This window comes from Equus przewalskii, chromosome 4, assembly GCF_037783145.1.
Source record: "Equus przewalskii isolate Varuska chromosome 4, EquPr2, whole genome shotgun sequence".
NCBI classification, from domain to species: Eukaryota; Metazoa; Chordata; class Mammalia; order Perissodactyla; family Equidae; genus Equus; species Equus przewalskii.
In genome coordinates, this window is record NC_091834.1 from 48,386,837 (window position 1) to 48,406,396 (window position 19,560).

General features: G+C 36.6%; 1 protein-coding gene and 1 long non-coding RNA gene across 2 annotated transcripts in view; one reads left to right on the plus strand and one right to left on the minus strand.

The window, feature by feature from the left end:
* Window positions 1-3,384, minus strand: part of MEOX2 (mesenchyme homeobox 2) — a 63,364-nt gene extending 59,980 nt beyond the window's left edge. Inside the window, exon 1 of the mRNA XM_008529878.2 lies at window positions 1,629-3,384. Coding sequence (XP_008528100.1) covers window positions 1,629-2,142 — 514 coding nt within the window. The 5' untranslated portion in view covers window positions 2,143-3,384. The remainder of the gene's footprint in view (window positions 1-1,628) is intronic.
* Window positions 3,385-4,211: 827 nt separating this feature from the next.
* Window positions 4,212-14,481, plus strand: LOC139082809 (uncharacterized). Its single transcript, XR_011539066.1, has 2 exons — window positions 4,212-4,279; window positions 10,655-14,481. It is a non-coding gene; the product is annotated as an uncharacterized lncRNA (long non-coding RNA).
* The last annotated feature ends 5,079 nt before the right edge of the window (window positions 14,482-19,560 follow it).

The window sequence follows — 19,560 nt, forward strand, 5'->3', positions numbered from 1 at the left end:
AAAGTGCCGCTGACCAACCTCAACTGGGAGCTGCTTCCAAAAAAGTTACATTGATATCAAATGCTGAGTCTATGAAATGATCATTGCCTTCTAAAAACGTTCTTTCTAATGAAGATGGAAACCTTGCTATGATTAACCTTTTAACTCTGTCTTGAGAGTTTCACTTATGGTTAGTAAAAACCATTAAAAATGAGTGATACTGATGGTAACTTTCTCAGATATAAACTAATTTGTGATGGAGCATTAAAAGTTCACCTCTGACCTTGGAAAGTAAATGTCAGATTTTAAGTTGGTGATAGAAGAATCCATCCCATACTATCACTAAAGAACAATTGATACCATTGCTGCAAAGGAACATGAAATATGCGGCTCAATTATTATCATTTATGTGGGATCTTACCTAAAGCAGTATAAACGATAAACATTTTCTAATCCTTCACACCAATATCTGGAATTACCTTTCAGAACTGTTAAAGCAATTCCGCAAAGGAAGAAAAATATGTAAATGTTATATTAAGCAAATGATCCTTTCCAAAAAGATGGGACGCACGTTGCGCTATTAGCTACAAAAGAAAACTCCATTTCTTTCATTGTAAAGTATCTTTGAACAATTTCATAATGACACAGATAGGTAAAGGCTTTGAGGAGTCGCCTGGAAAACTTTAGTTTCTCTGGATTGCTTCAATTTAGTTGGCAGCCTATGCCTTCACGCACCCGCGTTCAGTAAGGTACCCCTTTTGCGTGGCTGCCCGCGTTATCTTCCACGTAGATCAGCGCCTCCTGCGCTCACCCTCGCGTTCCAGGCTCCTCCGGCACGTAGCGAACCAGCACTACCCGGCTTGCTGTTTGTCTCCCAATACTTGATTCCGATAATACTCAATTGGAGGAGGATTTTACTTTCCACTTTTGAAACTCAAAATCTCTCTTTAAATTGACACCACACGAATACAACTATCAAGAATCGCCTCTCTTCAAGACTCTGAGTGTGTATTTATTTACAATTCTCTGACACGTTCCTTTATATCCTCTGAACTCCTAGATTATGTCTTCTTGCCCTGGAAAGGGAAATTTTTACCATTTGGAATAGGCTGCTATTTCGAGAACTCTGAAATCAGAATATTTTTTAAAAACGACAATTTATTTTTTCTCATACTCTCTGCCAAGTTCCATTGCAAGTTCCAAATATTGTGCAATAATTTGGAAATCCGGTTAACGATGGGAAAAATCGAGCCACTCGGAGTCGGGAACTTGCAAGGGAAAAGTCAAGGAGTGGCACCCGCAAGCACGCCCAGCGTACGCTACATCCCAGGGTGCACTCCTCTCCCCATCGCTCAGAGGAAAGGTCATGCTTCGCAATCGATTTCACATTCTGTCACTTGTTCTTTTTTCTTAACTGTCTGGTAAACTTGTTTGAACCTTGGAAAGTTTACCGCTGTTGGCTGCAGCGTTGCCCTCGGAGAAACACGTGCCACCAGATAACATGACCAAAGCAGCCCCGCCGAATTTGGCGGCGGGAAGCCAGAAAGGGCAAGATGTGTACCATATTCCCTGCCGCCTCACTATAGTGCGAGAATCTTCCCTGTCATCTCTCCGCCCCCTTTCGCGGAGGGTGCCCGGTGCGTCCTTACCTGAGCTATCGCTTTTCCTCTTGCCGCCACTTCTCTTCTCCGCCTCCGCGGGTGACAGCGCCTGGCGGCCGTAGTCCCCTGGCGCGCACGCGGCCCCGGTCGGGGTGCTGGAGCCCAAGCTGGAAGAGTTGGAACACAGGACCGGTGGGCTGCTTCCCAGCTCCGGGGGCCCTCCCGAGTCCGGCTGGAGACAGAGGCTGTGCCGAGCCGCACTCGGAGGGGAGGACATCTGCGGGAGGTGCCAGTTGGTTTGCAAAGCTTGGTGCTGCTGCTGCTGGTGGTGGTGGTGGTGATGATGGTGGTGGTGGTGGTGCCCCCTGTGATGCTGGCTGGCAAACATGCCCTCCTCATTGGGGTATCCCGCAATTATGCAAGACGAGGAAGAAGTGGAGAGCTCGGGGTAGGACATATGGTCAGATCTTCCATGGAGGGCGAGAGAGGATTGGGAGAACGGGTGCAAGCCTTGCGCGGTGGCGTGAGGGCTGCGCAGGCAGCCAAAGAGCGGGTGTTCCATAGCATGCAAGTCTCGGGTTCCAGGCAGAAGACTTCACGACGGTTCCAAACGCCACCACCCTCTGTCACTTTTCACTGGAAACCGTGTGACTTTTCCCCTTCCCCAAGCAATAGCCGCCCGCGTTTCTGCAGAGCTCGGATAATCCCGGTCCTGAGCCCTAGCGGCCAGTCCCTTTACATATAAACACTCGGACCTGGAGGAGCTTCCCTCCGAGCTACTCAGATGTCAAGAGTAGGAGAGGTTGAAGCCAAAAGAAGGTGGTCCCAGAGAACTGCTTTCAGGGGGAAATGGCTCTGAGAGGTTATAAATAGAGTGTAATGTGAGCTGGGGGCTGGCTTAGGAGGCCAGCGCTGACCACATGTAAACTCCCTCCAAAACTCCCGCTCAGTGTGCGCCACGCGCTCCCAGTTCCACTTCCTATCTCCGGCTGGACGCACGCAGCGCGTCCACGCCCGCCAGCCCCTGCCAGCCGCCGAGGCTGCAAGCCGCGCGCCTGGCGCCTCAACCCAGCCCCGGCGGGCGGCCGCTCTCCCCTTCCGACTCGGTCCACCGCAATGCGCCGCGATGCACGCCAGTCCCAGGCCAGCGCCCAGTGTCCAGTCCGCTCACTGCTCTCAGGAAAAGTGTCTTGTCAATGCCACTTAGGCACTTTCATCTGCAGGAAAGCTAGGGGTGCGACCAGCTCTTGAGGAGCACGAAAGGAGCTGTAGGGTTAAGGAAGAAGATCAGAGTTAGTTTGGCGCGCGCTCAGAGTTTTTCAAACTTCGCATCAACTCGTGCCCTGGACCCAGCGGCGCGCCTAGTTTTTTGCAGCTAGTGTCTGTGGGTGGGTTGTCAGGAGGCTCGGACGCCAGGTCCGAGGCTGCAAGGAAGAGCCCCGCGAGCAAGAAAGGGCCATTCTCTGTGCCGAAAGAAGAGAGAAGTGGCGGGGTAGGTGGAAGGAAAGCCTGGGGCGGTGGCAGTTGCAGATATCCAGACCCTGGCATCCTCATCTGCGGTGCCAGGTGGCTACTCTCTTCCCCTGGTTGCCGCAAATGCCCTCTCTGCTTTCCGCAAACGTCCTCCCCTCTGCTTTCCTGGTCCCACTTAATTTCCTAGCCACTCGTCCGCCAAGAACTTTTCCTGGGTCAGGAATATTCCGAAGCGATTTCGTCCCGGTCACGTGAGATGTGTATATTGCACACACTTTTCCAGTCTTTTCCCTCAAGAGCCAGCCCATGTCAGCTCATTTCCCTCCAGAAATCCACCCTCTCTTCCGCTCAAAAATAAATCAGCTAATCTCAACCCTTCCCACCCTGCCCCCAGTTCACGACATGGTTCCATTTACTGAGAAATATTGCACTTCAGTATCCCCCAAAGTTCACTAAACCTGGGTACTTTAGGTCTCCCTGGTTACAATCATGCATTATAGAAAATGAGTTAGAAAACTTGCCACCAGTGAATTAGTGCGAGCGACGGCTCGGCTTTGATACCGCCACTTGCTTGAGAGGCAACACTGTCTGCTAGGGGCAGAGTCATTTACACAAGGCAAGCAAACGACGCCTAATGAGCTGCAGAACAGTTGAGTCCTGCCTGGGACTTGCTGCATCAGGAGAATATTGACGCTCACCTATCCCGCCCTGGACCCCAAATGTGCCACCAGCAGCGTCGCCCCGTTATTTTCGTTGTCTCAGGTGTCCAGAGGATGGCGACTAGGTCTTTGAAGTTGTTAATGGGATTAATGGGGACAGCAAACTGCGCCAGCCATCTGGCTTGAATTAGGAAAAAGTATTGATTAATCTTTGAGAAGTGTCCCCAAGGCAGGACGTTTTCCCTCGCCCGGTCCCTCAGGCTTCAGCCTGACTATCTCCCTTTTCTTTTAAGTTATACCGCAGAATAGTGGCTTCGCAATAAACCTTTACATCCGTGTGAAATTTCGAATTGTTTTCCATTGCTTAGAGGTGGGATGAGGTGGGGGTGATCAGGAATTTTGAGATTTGTAAGCGCTGCTTTCTTTAACGGAAATTGAGCCCTATTTTGAGGGAAATTAGTTTTGCAGACTTCGTTAAAAAAAAAAAAAAAACCTAAAACTTTTGTTCACCAGCTGCTCAGCTTTTCAGTCTGGGTCTGAGCTGGGACCTGCTGCAAGCATTTGACGGTAAGACTTTCTTTGCCGATATGTTTTGGGAATCTAATCTTGTTTTAGACTTTGAAAGAGGGTGTTCTTCAGGTTGCACGTTTCTAAGGGTTTTAAGCACTAGCAGGATGGCGTCCAGGGCTTAGATCTTAAGAATGTTTCTTCCTGTCACTCCCCATGCCCTTGGTTCTTTAAGGATAAAAAAGGAGGGGGTATATTCTTCTAATATTTTTTGAATTTTCATTGTGTTTATGGTTTCAATATGTGCTCTGATATTAAAAGTTGAAGTACAAAGAGCCACACTAAACTTCCCAAACTTGGGTAGCTCCTCCATGGATTCTGGGTGGAAGCATTAAAGGCTTTATCCAAAGAGAAATTTAGGCACCCACCTCCATAAACTGCAACCAGAAATATTTACATAATATAATGCTGTCTATTAAAAGTATTGTGGAAAATGTCAGACAAGACTAACTAAAGATACACTTGATCTGTGCACATCAATAAAAAATATCCATAAAGGTCCTTTTGGTTTGCATTACAGTGATTTGGAGGGGGCGAGGCAATTGAGAAATGAAAGGCTTTGAATTTAACCAGTGTGTTGCAGGTAACTAGCAACTAGCAAACACAAACTTTTCATCTCCAGGAGCTACCCCTTCTCCTTGAACCTGCTCGGTGACTGTGCTGGCTTTTTTCTCATTTACTGTGTCAGATGTTAACAACATGTCCAGAAATTTCTCTACAACCTGCCTCAGCCAGTCAGCCTCTGGAACGGTGAGGCTAGAAGTCTAGGAAAGAAAAATTTGAGAAGGTTAGAATGCGAAGCAGTCTCTTTGAAAGGCACTTAATTAAAACAAAGCTAGCAGGGAAGGTCTTTTTAATTGAAGACCCAAAACATATAATATCAGTAAAAATTATAAAGTCCAGATTTCTAACAGAAAGCATAATGTAAGGAAAATGTTATTTGATAGAGAAAAAAGCATGATTCAAAGAAGAAAGGAGTAAAAAGGAGGACTTGATGCATTTGAGAATGAAATATGACTTCTATTTTCTCCGAAATTCCAAATATATATTAGTTACTCCATAAAGTTTTTTTTCAAAATTTTCATTTTTTAGAATATTTGGAGTAAGATAAAATATTGGCTTTTATTTTCTAGGCCATAGAGAATTTTTTCAAAATGTAATAACAACAGGAAAAGTTCCTAGCATTCCCTATAATAGCTATTTCAGTGTCCACATCTAAAAAATCCAATGTTGAAAGATGCCTTTTTACCTCTAATGGCTAATTAGGTCATGAACAATGGTAAAAATTACAAAACTTATTATAGAGTTTCTAGAGATTCCTTGTAAACTATACATTGTATAGTATTTATTCTATATTTACAATAATTTTGAATTTTCCTGAGAAATGTTCTATTAATACCAATATTTCATGCTACAAGCAGCACATTATAACAAGAGATTGAGTATATGAAAAATGTAAGCTGCTCATCTTTTGTAGGAAACATAACCAAAATTATGTGAAACATGTGCTAGGCTCTTTAAATTTGATAAATATGCATATCTATTATCCCTTCCGCTTAATGAAATGATATTCAATAGTAAAGGCAGAGATATTTTTTAAGACTATTTTAAGAGGAATAGCACTTAAATTAAGGAATCTGAAAAGTTTGCTTAAATTTTGTTTTAAGAATCATGATGATTCTTTTAAGAGCTGTCATTCTTCTGTATGTTTGTGACATGAGGTATGATGGGAATAAAATATTTAAAATTAAATATTATCTTTAGCTACAGATATTATGAAGCTTTACTTTGCATTTTAACTGCTAGATATATTTGCCTTAGTAACATAGAGTCATGATATATGAATTTAAGTATGGAAAATTAAATTGAGACTGCAATTTGTCTCTGAAAGTTTTGTTGAGGATAGAAATATTATTTCTGTGATATTTCTCCAAGAATAATAGTTACGTCCTTCAGTTGGTTCTTCTGAAATAAAGAATTTTGAAAATATATTAAAATATGCTAAATACCCAAAGGTAATTTATGTGATTTATGATACACTCCATTTTTAAAAGCTAAGGAATATGCCTTTCTCCAGGAACTATGTATTATAGAATTTGAAGAACAATTTCGCTTTGGCTAACGCTTGTTATTTACTAATTCTATATACTTTTACTGATTTTTAAAATAAATTACTATGTTTACATAACACTGATTAGTGCTTTCACAATAAAATTTGTTACATTTCTACATATAGTAGAAAAAAATGAATACTTATACTTACTTTTGAAAAGTGTAAAATAATATCCAACATACTTTGTTTTTCTAATTTCTATTTCTTCCTACATTTGTGATTTCTTTCATAAATTAGTGCTTTTCTTCGATACAACTGAAGTACCGTATATTAAACAATACTTAGGAAACTAGCACGAAATGTAGATTATGACTGATAAAATTAAATTTATAAGATTTAATTAAAAATTCAAAATATATGCAATCTTCCATGATTCCTATTGCTTTCCACATACATTTTATGAAATTCTAATTATCTTTTTTTTGTGAGGGGGGAGTGTTGAAATTAGGAAGATATTGACTACCTCTCAAATTTTGAAAGCTTCTAACTAAATTTCCTGTTCACCTGTTTTAAATGCAGAATTATTCAACAAAGTTACCTTATAATGATGCACATAGGAAATAATTACATTCAATTTCAATATTTTCATTTGCATTCACCTTAAATGTTATTTTTATTGACATATGTATGCATTTCAAATTTTTAGATTTGAAAATTCCCTCCTTTACATATGTAACTATAAGATGGACAGGCACACTAACTCAAGACAGTTCTATAATGCAAGGCTATAAATTACGTTACATATTCTATACCATCAAACTCACAAGCATTAAATTCCTATCCACAATTTAAGAGAAATAAACCATTTATTTCTCCCATGTCATAAAAAGCAATGCTATACTTTTAAGTGGATTTAATTTAGAACAAGTTCATAAATCTTAGAGAGCTAAAATTCAATCGAAACTAAAGATGAGAATTATAGGTAAAACCTCAGTCTTCTGTTTTAAGTTTTCTAACTTGAAGAGTTTAACATGCCTAATGTAATTTTGGCACTATGGTAGGTTATTTTTATGTGTTTTTATTTTTCATGCTTCATCAATTTGTAGCACATTTTATTCTTAAAGTGGTTCTTTCATTGTGAGCCCAGGTTTATGATTTGAATCACTAAAAACTTCTGTGTTTTAGCTGTGTTGGTATAGCTCCTCCAAAATATCTAATTGCGCACTCTAATTTTATACAATTCAGACACAGCAGAGAAAGACCAGCTGCCTTTGATGTCAACATTTTTTTGCATAGGAATAAAGGGAAAATATTGTATATTTGTGTATCAAACAAAACGGAAAGTTAAGGCCAAATACATGATCTCTTATAACAAAATTTTTTTAAGAGTTTAATGCCTTGATTCAGCTCAGATTTGTAAAGATTTTGAGAAGTCACATGGAATATTTTTATACAAGGCAATGGCCATACGAAAATGGATCAAAACAAGAATGAAAATGATTAAATGACAACTATCTGCTTATGTCTCAGTTGACCTAAAGAATTAGCAAGATGATAGTAAGACAGAATAGGCCAAGGGAAAACCAGAAGGTGTTTAGCAGGTGAAAAGATAGAGAAATAAGATAAGCTTAAATATATGGAAAATAATTCTATATTTGATAATATAAACATATAATTCATAAGTCACATATAATTATAATAATGGTAAAAAGATCTCAGGTACATGTTTTAGTTTAACTGGAATTTTTAAAAATAAGTAATCACAAAAGTTTTTGTTTAAACATATACATAACACATGTATTTTTGATAAAAGTAATAAAAACAAAATACTGTTCTGAGAAACAATTTCAAGTAATCACATATGCATAATGTGAAACGTAGGCAAAGATGTGGTCAATGCATGGACACGTGCAAGCTACAGAATGTCAGAAGTTCGGAATATCATTGCCTTCTCATCTTACAAATCTGTAACCTGAAACTCATTGTAGTCAATTGTTTTTCTAAATTTTATTTATTTTTAGAGGATGATTTCTGCTAAGTTGAGGTAATAGTCTATGGGAAGGGAATAGCTGGTTTTCAACAGCTTTCAGTGGCTGAGGAAAAGAAAAAGGATTGGGCCAACTGCATCTTAGAGCACTTCAGAGTATAAGGGAATTCCTGTAGAATCAAACACTAACTAGAATGCTGAAGGACTATCAGCTCTGAGCCCAAGGGCCCAGGATAAGGCAATTCCTCATACAATCAGCTAACAGTTGTTTTCACCAACAAGGAGATCTGTGATCAAAGTAAAGCTTTGTCTATACTATGTAGGAGTGTATAAATACTAGATGAAGCGTCTTCAACCCAGAGTGGCTACAGAAGATTATTTCCCCCTACTCGGCACATTCATTTTGTGTGACCCTTCCCTTATAACCTCAGAGTTGCAGGTACTACCTTGCTCTAATTCCATGTTTCTAACAACTAATTTTTGAGGGCATATATAACTAATGGACAAGAAAACAGAGCCGTGACTGAAAAAGACATAAGTATCTTGGAATACTTTATGAAAAAATGCAGGAAAACTTACTACTGATCTTGAAGGGGGCTGCATAAGTAATGGGAAACCTTTCCTCTTTCCTCTAATCTAGGGCATCTGTAGTGATCTGCAGCAGGATTTCTGCAAATAATTCATTAAAGATGATTACATGTACTGGTTACAGTGAGGTTAGTGTTTCTATGAAGACATACTCAAAGTCAATTTAAACAAATTTGACCCATAATTAAATATAACAAAACCTTCACTTATTGCAAACAACTTTAAGAATATTTCTCTGATGTAGTAAACATAGAGAAATAAAAGTAGCACAATTATCACTTTCCAGGATAATTGTTAATTTTTCCATTACAGTTACCATGTGTGGGCCAGTAGCACCTGCTAATAGCTTATGAGATGCTTGGATTCCTCCAAGTTTTCTTCTTAGTCACCTCGTGTATCCTACATTATGAAGTTAATAATGTGATTTGATCAGAGTAAAAAGCTGAGTCCCTTTGAATTTTTAAGATCAGATTTTCCGAAGTACGTGGCATACTACTATCTGATAGACTCTGCCAAAGCAGATGGCTCAGGCACAGGTGGCATCACTTGGAATTGTTCTTCCAGGTCCAAAGATAAGCACATATTTCTAAAACTCTGCAGAAACCTCCACTGTTGCATATGTGGTGACAAAGCTGAAGAGGTATCTTTAAAAAAGATACCAAGAAGCACATAGAAGCTTCTAAATGGTAGGCACTATAAATCTGAGGTTGCTGAACTAGCTGTTGGTATTCCTCTTTCTGTAATAATATTAAAGACTTGCCAATCCATGTGTAGCTCTGTTTGTAGACAATATAAGTCTTAAATAGTTATCAGGTGTTAAATCATTATCATCTGGTGTTTGTGGTCAAATATAACCTAATCATGGCCAAAACAAAAAAGTGGGTTAGGTTCCTTTCACTGTACTAACAATTCCAGTGATCAAAAATTGCTAAATCTAAACTTTACATTAACAAATCCCATGTCAGTCTCTCTTTAAACAGCACCATTGCCAACTCTAGCTCAAGTCAGAAATAGGAACCCATTCTTGACAAGCCCCTCCATTCTCACCCTCCATATGCAATCAATCATCAGGTAGAATAGTCCCCATTATACCTCTTTAACATTCATTAACTCCACCCTTCTCTCCATCACCAAAGCCATTACTTTATTGGGGGCCCTCACTCTTCTTGCTTGGACTTCTTACAGAGGACTCCCCATGGTAATCTGCTTGCCTAGAGCATGGCTTCATCTCCAAAAGCAGAAGAGAATGGATTTGAATCTTAGCTCTGTCACTTTTTAACTCTATGAGTGCATTTATTTGTTAACTCAAAAGAATATTATAATGAATAAATTCAATAATGTTGTGAATGTGCCTACCACGATGCCTAACATAAGCTCAGTAAATATGGAATAAATTTAAGTCACTTCTAGAGCTGCACTGTTACATACAGGCTCATGTGATTATTGAACATTTGAAAAGTGGCTAGTCCAAATTAAGATATGATTTAAGATTAAAATGCAATCAGACTTCAAAGACTTAGTATGAAATTAATAAGCTTTTATATTGGTTACATGTTAAAATGACATTTGTTGGATATATTGGGCTAAAGTACATTATGAAAATAAATTTTCTTTTTCCTTTTTTAATGTAGTTACTAGAATATTTAAAATTACCTAGGTGGATTACCTTATATTATTTCTCTAGGACAGTGCTGATCTAGAAGATATCATTTAACTTTTTCTCTCTTATTTCTCCCCCCACAAATAGGTACCAAATTACATATGTATCTGTCAAAATGATGTAGGACCTGAAATCATTCTGTAAGTTGAGCCTCTTGACCCCATAATTAGGAGCTTCACAATGTGGTACCACACATGGAAATCTCCATAAAAAGATCTCAAGGAAACACAGGAAATTCCTGGAGCTGCAAAACATCCTATCTGAAGACATTCGATTATTCCTCTGTGCATCAGAAGTATCGTCGTTAATTAATTATTGATATAGTCATAAGATTCATTTAGCAACGGTTTTTGCAAAGAAGAGCTGGGTATATTATTCATGATGGACTAGACAATGCTGTCACAGTGAGTTAATGTCTACATCTTATTGCCTTAGCAAAAGTTTAGTTCTTACTCCTGCAAATTCTGATGCAAGATGGCTAGTTCTCCAGGCAGGAATTGATCTTGTGAATTAGTCATCTCAATATGTTTCTCCAACATACTGCAGCAGGGGAAAAGAGAGGTGGAGGGTGACACACCTGGTCTCATATACTTTGATGCAGATGTGACACATGTCATTTTTAGTCACAGCCTGTAGGCCAGAACAAAGTCCAATATACCTGCAAGGCGACTGGAAAATATTCTGCAGCACATGGCCATTTGGTGAGCAGTAAACACTTCTGCCATATCAGACTTTGGCAAACTTCAGATCTTCTCCAGATAGGCCTAATTTTCACCACTAAACTGTATATCCCTTGAGTCTTCCTGGAATCTTCAGCTGATGTTTTCCAGCACATTGTCTGGCACAGAGTAAACAATAAATATACTCCACAGAGCACTTAGATCTGCAAGTTTCACTTTATCATTAGACTTTAATACCTGTATAGCTGCTACGTCCCATCAGGAAAGTCTAACTACAAAGAAAATTGAACGGATAAGATTCTTAGCACAACTTCAGTTTTGTTTTGTTTTTGATTTTTGTATTTTTTGCTTTGTTTTTGTTTTTGCTCTAGAGCAGAGGTTCATTTCTAATTTTCACTGGAGTTAGAACAACAGTTGTGTCCACATATAATGACAGTGGTCAAATTCTTTGGGGAACTTGCCTCCAAGTCTGCAGTTGTGTTGTGACACTTATGTGACACTTATCTCTATGTGTAAATTAGATTCATTCCCTATCAAATATTGCATTTCATTTTCAATCAACACTGTCCATTCTTTAATGATTCATTGCATAGACTTGAAGATAACACTCTGGGCGGTGTCATGTTTTTGTCGCTTACTAGCACTTTGATCATGCTGAGGTTAATTAACTTTTTGTGTCTAGGTTCCCTCATCTCTAAATAAAGATTTTTATTTCTATAGTTTCATGCTAACAAATGAGATAATATAAACTAGCAAGTCAACGTAAGTCTAGCAAGTGTGTCTTTAGATGATAGATATTATCATTATGATAATTTTCATTATCATCTATCCTAAAGATCTTTTACTGTCTAACAAGAAATTTTGCAAGTATTTACTTATATCTAGCCATTCATTCCACTTTTTCCCCAATTAACACTCTAATATTTTGAGACATTTTGTCCTAGGACAAGATTTCATGAACGTTTGTTCAATGAGAAAATAATGTGTTAATGATAAATTTAACTTCAATTATCTCAACATTTTGTATTTAATGATCATACATTCAGGTTGCAAATATTTCACTTGACTTTTCTACTACTTGCTTCAAAATATTATTTAAAAAACCTCTCAGCATATAAAACCTAGAAATTGGGATGAATGACAAAATCTCATCACCGTGGCCAAAAGGACTACTAAGCTCTAAGGAAGAAGTCATACAACATTGCTTAACCATAATATTTTGGAATGAATTTATAGTAGCATTTGAGGCCTTTTATTTTAGGTTTTACTGGATACAGCTTTGTTACAGGTAATGAACATTCTTTAAAAACAGATATTTAGTGGGATAATAACAATTGGACTAATTCTACCCACAATTCTGCTGAAATATGCAACTCCTTTAACGCCAAACAATTAGACATACTACCAATGAGACAAAATACCCCTGAAACAAATGACACTGTAGAACTTAAGATTTAACATCTATGTATATAACTTATGCTTGCTTCATATCCTGAGTATATGTAAATTATGCTAAATGTAAGCTAATTGTTATATAGGTAATGTCCAGACATCATTATATCATCTATGCCTGAATAATCTGTGATAGCTATATTAGATAAATATGAACTCTATATCTTATTACAATGATTAAAATCTATATTATTTTAGAATTGAATCTCTTCCTAGTTCCAGAAAGGTTTTGTAATGATTTACAGTAAAATCTGATATAATATGATAATTTAACCTGAAGATATGAAAACTTTCTAGAGTAGTAGTTTTAAAACCTTAATTATCAGGAAAAATCTCTTTTTTCAAAGGAAATCCATTGTAGAACCAAACTATGTAAAGTGGACAGTAAGAAGCAGAGCAGTTATGATGGATGCAGGTAAAGGGGACCTGGTAGCCCTTGCTTAGTGTTTTTCCTCCTCCCCCCCAATCATGGGTTTGTGGGTGGCACCTACAAAGGAACAAAAGAATCCAGAGACACAACCTGAAAACCACTAATCTCTCTAATATATATAACTCATCCAGTAAAATGGCCCTGAAATGCCATACCTATGTTTTCTTGTTCCATTAATTCATTTGATAGACACATTCCTGAGGCAAATATTTGAGCCACATCATTTTCCTTTATTTCTGTCTTCAAGCATCTAGTCATCAATTCCTTCAGATTTTCTAATGTTTTAAAAAATACAAAGTTAGATTGCCAAAAACATGAGTGTAGAAATACTTTTAGTAGAGAAAAATTTAATATTAATAACTCTGTATTCATGAAAATTTAAAATTAGAAAAAACATAGCTATATGAGGAACATCTCCATAAGGTCTGAACAGCACATCATTACTTAATAGAATCCAAAAATGTTCTAATCCCTATAGAATTCAGTAAAAATAGATTGCCCAATAGAAAAGGGGCAAAGGACACAAACTGCTAAATTATCAAAGAAATATAAATGATCAAGACATATAAAAATACTCGAACATACTTATAATAAAAATGCAAGTTAAAGAAGATAACATTTTCCATCTACCAAACTGACAAAGTTTTAAAAACAAATGGGTTATGGTGACAAAGATTTAGGAAAATAATAAATCTCATACACTACTAATGAGTGTGATTAAAATAGACTGCCAAGACAAAATTAGCAGTAAGTAAAACATTAACTTTTGATTCAATAATTCCAGATGAATTAATATCTTCTAAGGAAATAATCATATATATCAAAAGGTTTGTGTTTAATCAAATCTCTGAAGTGATATTTATTCTATTGAAAATATGTCAAACAATTCATTGAATATGGTAGATCATTATGATAAATATCATGCAACTATTAAAAATCATATTCTAAAATAATAAGAACATAGGAAATCAGTTATGGTATAATGCTAAGAAGAAATGAGGTTACAAACATATCTAAAAAGTGATCCAAATACAACCACATCATACATCTTTTGTTACGTACATATTATATATTTGTCATGTATATTATATATATACATATATATGATATCAAAAGATATACTCAAAATGACTTCAGTTTGAGTTTTAATTATCAATGCTCTCTCCAACTGGTGAGATTAACAGATATTTGTATTATTTCTTCAAATGTTTCAAAATTGTTTTATAATTTTGTATAATAAATGTATATCACTTTTATAATCAAGAAAATTACATTGTTATTGATACACAATTAAAAGATGTCCTATGAAGTAGAAAAAACCTTTGTGGTTTGAATAAACTTTTTACATGTTACATAGTTCCATTATGTATAGACATAATCATCACATAATTATTGATTGGCTAATAGGATGTGTCTAATGCATTGATTATCTTTGCTATATCTTCTCCTTAAAAACTACTGTTCCTTCTTTCTAAATAACATGTTCTAAAACTGCATTATTTTGCTATCTCCAATTTGGAGCTAATCTGAATCAAGTCAGATGTGAAAGATTCAATTGTCTGCCTATGCAGTATGGTGAAGCATATGGAGTGCATTACACCTCAGATTGAGTTTACACTGGCTGCTTGGCAGTGTCTGGAGTATAAACCAAGGTGTTGTGTTGGACAAATATAGTTCCTAATGGTTTGCGTTATAGTAAATTTGAAACCCATTCTTCTCCCATGTGTAAAACAAGAGATTGGGTGAAGGCCTTTTTTTGTCCTTTTTCTTTTTTTGCAATAGCAAAGTTTACTCTTTAGTGGGGTAAGAACAGTAGAAGGTGTTCTCATATTAAGGTACGACAAGGAAAAGTTCAGAGTATCACATGACACCTCCTATTGTCTAAGAAGCATGAGCTGCTACAGTGTAAAAGCAGAAGCTTACAGAATCTCAGTGTCTTGAGATTTTCACACACACTACAGAGCTCAAACTGTTACCTTTTCTCCCAGTTGATATCATTTTGGGAAATACGTTATATTTACCTAAGAATGCAAAAATAGCACATTCAAATTTCTGAAATAACCAAAGATATATTTTTTCCTTACTTGATACTGAATATATTGCACAAGAAAATACATTTAACATCCATTTGCGATAAAGAAACATCCTCTCTCCCCTTCCTTTCCTCTCTCTTTCTTTCTTTCTCTTTCCCCTTCTCTCTTTAGCATATGACCTAGATACTGTTGTTGCTATCTTTAATATCAAAATACCCTTGGCATCATCAGAGTTTAAACCAGAGTGGAAATTCATTGAAATATAAAATTAGAAACAAATCTTAGAGAGTTTAGAGCTCATCTAGCTCAATCCTCTTTATTTAAAGAAGGCTACAAAGGCTATTGATGACTTACGAAAGACCCATAAAGTCCTAAGTCAAATTAGTAGAAATATTTAATGGGCTGCGACAAGATTTAAATCTCAGATAGCCAACAAACCTGATATTACATTCTAAAACAACACTGATGTTTGCTATTATTCCATTATCCATTTTAAACTCTCAGTAAGGATCTGAAGAAGTCTCTCTCATATTTAGTTACATATTTTGTTCAGCTGGGGAGGGAGAAACTATGAATATAAATGATATTCATAAATATAGGAATTCACAACATCTAGATAAATGTCCCTTACAAATGATAGCACAATTCTATATTTTCCAAAATTCTTTATTGAAGTATAACATATATAAGGAAAAGTGGGCATGGTTCTATTTTGATGAGAAAATTATTCTAAGGATTTCTTTAAGATAATAGACCCAATACAGTTCTTTAGCCTCAGAGGTACAGATGGAAAAACAAGAAATTTACTAATTGAATTGTTCATTATTCATCATGGTTTTCCCTCCCAATCCCACCATAGCTGCACACAGCCAGGCCACAACTGGCAGTCAAAGGAACATAACTCCTCATCTGGTGCTTGCCTTTGCTGAGGACTTTAATGTAACTATGGCCCCAAAAGAACTGTCATTTAATATTGCCACAGTAGCCAAACACATATACAAGGGCACATGTATACAACCACATGAGCTATGTGATCCGTGTATAAAAGGAATTTTATCTGGGAAAAATGAAAGAGTAATTATTGAAGCACTTGTAACATATCACTTAATTACCATTGGTATAAAGACCCCAAAGTGACTGTCTTCTACCCCAGTGCTATTACTGCATACATATTTTATTTTTTAAATGCTATTTTTAATATGCATGCTTTCCAGTTGGAGAAAAAATTTTGAAGTAAAATTTGTTTTTTATTTTGTTCAATTACAAAGTTAATTTACTGCTAATTTGACGCAGAGTGGTCTCAGTTAATACATATTTATATCTATTTATGTCCTATATATTATAAATAATCTGAAGACTGAAAAAAGTGAACTGCCCTAATTTATATTAAAATGTATATGTGAAATATCAATATTTTATTGTCCTCTTAAATCTTTAAAAGATTGTTCTTTTATTTTATATAACGAAGGCTAACTAAAAGTAACTGTCCATAAAAGTCTCCTTGCAAAATATATACTGAGGCATTATTATGATTTACACAAAGTGAATTGCAAATATCTTCCATTGGCTATAAATTATTATATTATCTCAAAGTCTTATCATCTACTAAAGCATCAACATTCTTATACTTTAAAAGAACATTATAAGCCACATGTGAAAGAATGAAAGTAGACCATTCCCTTACACCATGCACAAAAATCAACTCAAAATGGATTAAACACTTGAATGTAAGACCCGAAACCATGAGACTTCTAGAAGAAAACATAGACAGTACGCTCTTTGACACTGGTCTGAGCAGCACATTTTCAAGTCCCATGTCTGACCAGGCAAGGGAAACAAAAGAAAAAATGAACAAATGGGACTACATTAAACTGAAAAGCTTCTGCACAGCAAAGGAAACCATCAACAAAATGAAAAGACAACCTAACAATTGGGAGAAGATATTTGCAAACCATATATCAGATAAGGGGTTAATATCCAAAATATACAAAGAACTCATACAGCTCAACAACAAGAAAACCAACAATCCGGGGCTGGCCCTGTGGCCGAGTGGTTAAGTTCCCGCACTCTGCTGCCGCAGCCCAGGATTTCACTGGTTCGGATCCTGGGTGCGGACATGGCACTACTCATCAGGCCACCTTGAGGCAGCATCCCACATGCCACAACTAGAAGGACCTGCAACTAAGATATACAACTATGTACCTGGGGGGACTTGGGGAAGATAAAGCAGAAAGAAAATTAAAAAAAAGATTGGCCACAGTTGCTAGCTCAGGTGCCAATCTTAAAAAAAAAAAAAAGAAAAAAAGAAAAGAAAGAAAGAAAGAAAGCCCAACAATCCAATTGGAAAATGGGCAAAAGATCTTAACAGAGATTTCTCCAAAGAAGATATACGGATGGCCAACAGGTATATGAAAAGATGCTCAACATCATTAGCTATCAGGGAAATGTAAATCAAAACTACAATGAGGTATCACCGGTCAGAATGGCTATAATTAACAAGACAGGAAACAACAAATATTGGAGAGGATGTGGAGAGGAGGGAACACTTGTTTACTGCTGTTGGGAATGTAAACTGGTACAACCACTATGGAAAGCAGTATGCAGTATCCTCAGAAAATTAAGGATAGATCTACCATATGATCCAGCTATCCCACTGCTGGGTATTTATCCAAAGAACTTGAAAACACAAAGGCATAAACTTGCACCTCTATGTTCATTGCAGCATTATACACAATAGCCAAGACATGGAAGCAGCCTAGGTACCCAGCAAGGGATGAATGGATAAAGAAGATGTGGTATTTATACATGATGGACTACTACTCAGCCATAAGAAATGATGAAATCCGGCCATTTGTGGCAATGTGGATGGACCTTGAGGGTATTATGCTGAGTGAAATAAGGCAGAGGGAGAAAGTCAAATACCATATGAACTCAATCATAAGTAGAAGATAAAAACAATGACAAAAAAACACATAGCACTGGAGACTGGATTGGTGGTTACCACAGGGGAAGGGGGTAGGGGGGAGGACAAAAGGGGTGATTAGGCTCACATGTTAGGGGATGCACTATAATTAGTGTTCGGGTGGTGAACATGATGTAATCTACACAGAATTCGAAATATGATGTTCATCCGAAAATAAATTAATTTAAAAAATTTAACAAAACAAAACAAGAAACAGAAAGAAATCCAAAGATATTACTAATTCAATAAATGTCATGATTGCATAAAAAAAGAACATTATAATTCATGCCTAAATAAACCACATATAAGTAAGCATTTTCTCATAAAATAATTATTCTATATACTAGAAAGAGTTTGAGCCATGATATCTAATGGATATATTTTTTATTGTAAAATGATGATAAAACTGAAAGATCTGTGGCAAAAACTGCAGTTATAAGGAGGAGAAGAGGTTCAGGATTACATAGGTATAAAAATGTGTGTTGGAGAAAAACAGATCATTTAATATTTTTATCTGATAAATGTAATGTACCTCTTTTTATCTTGACTTATTTTTTCCCATTCAAAAATTTTTATTATATTTGACACATTGCAGCTGTGGTAATAGGAGTTTTTGTTTTTGTTTTATAATATACCTGACACAATAATGGGAATATTTGGCTCTAAAACAGGCCATATATTTCATTTTAATAGGTCAGATATGGCTTGAGTCCAAAGGTAAGTGCAAAAAATTTACACTATAAAATTTGCCATCAGCTCAGCATTTCCAAAGCAGGTGTCAAGAATATGAATATGCACCACTTGCTTATTTTTAAAAATTAGCCTTATTATGTTTCTGTTTGATAATAAGTCTTCATGGAAAACCTGAACAAGTGTGACATTTAAGTACATGCTCCACAGGGGTTGCAGAATCAGACAAACCAAAGATTGAATTTCTGCTCCATTATTTACTAGCAAATGACCTTGGAAAGGTAACTTGACCTCTTTGAGCTTCAGTTTCCTTCCTATAAATAGAACAACTCTAGTAAGGATTAAATGAGATTAAGCACGTGAAAGACTTGTACGGTATTTGGACTTTATTAGTCAGTATTAAATTTTAGTTCTTCTCCTTTATTTACTTCTATATTATCTTTAAAAGTTACATTTAGTTATCAAAAAGCAGCAATTAAAATGGTGGTTCTTACCTGATGTGCTAGATACATACTCACATGCATTTACTTGGTATTTTCAAGGTGTATCTAGTTTAAGTACCTAATTTAAAATCTCATTGTTCAAGACTCTTACTCTTAAAAGTGTGTGTGTGTGTGTACATGCATGTGTGTGTGCACATACAAGATTTTTAAAGTTTTTATTATTAAGAATAATTTTTCTCTATTTCAGGCATGTTGAGTGTGAACATTTATAGAATGAGCTACAAAATTCAATTAGACCGAAGC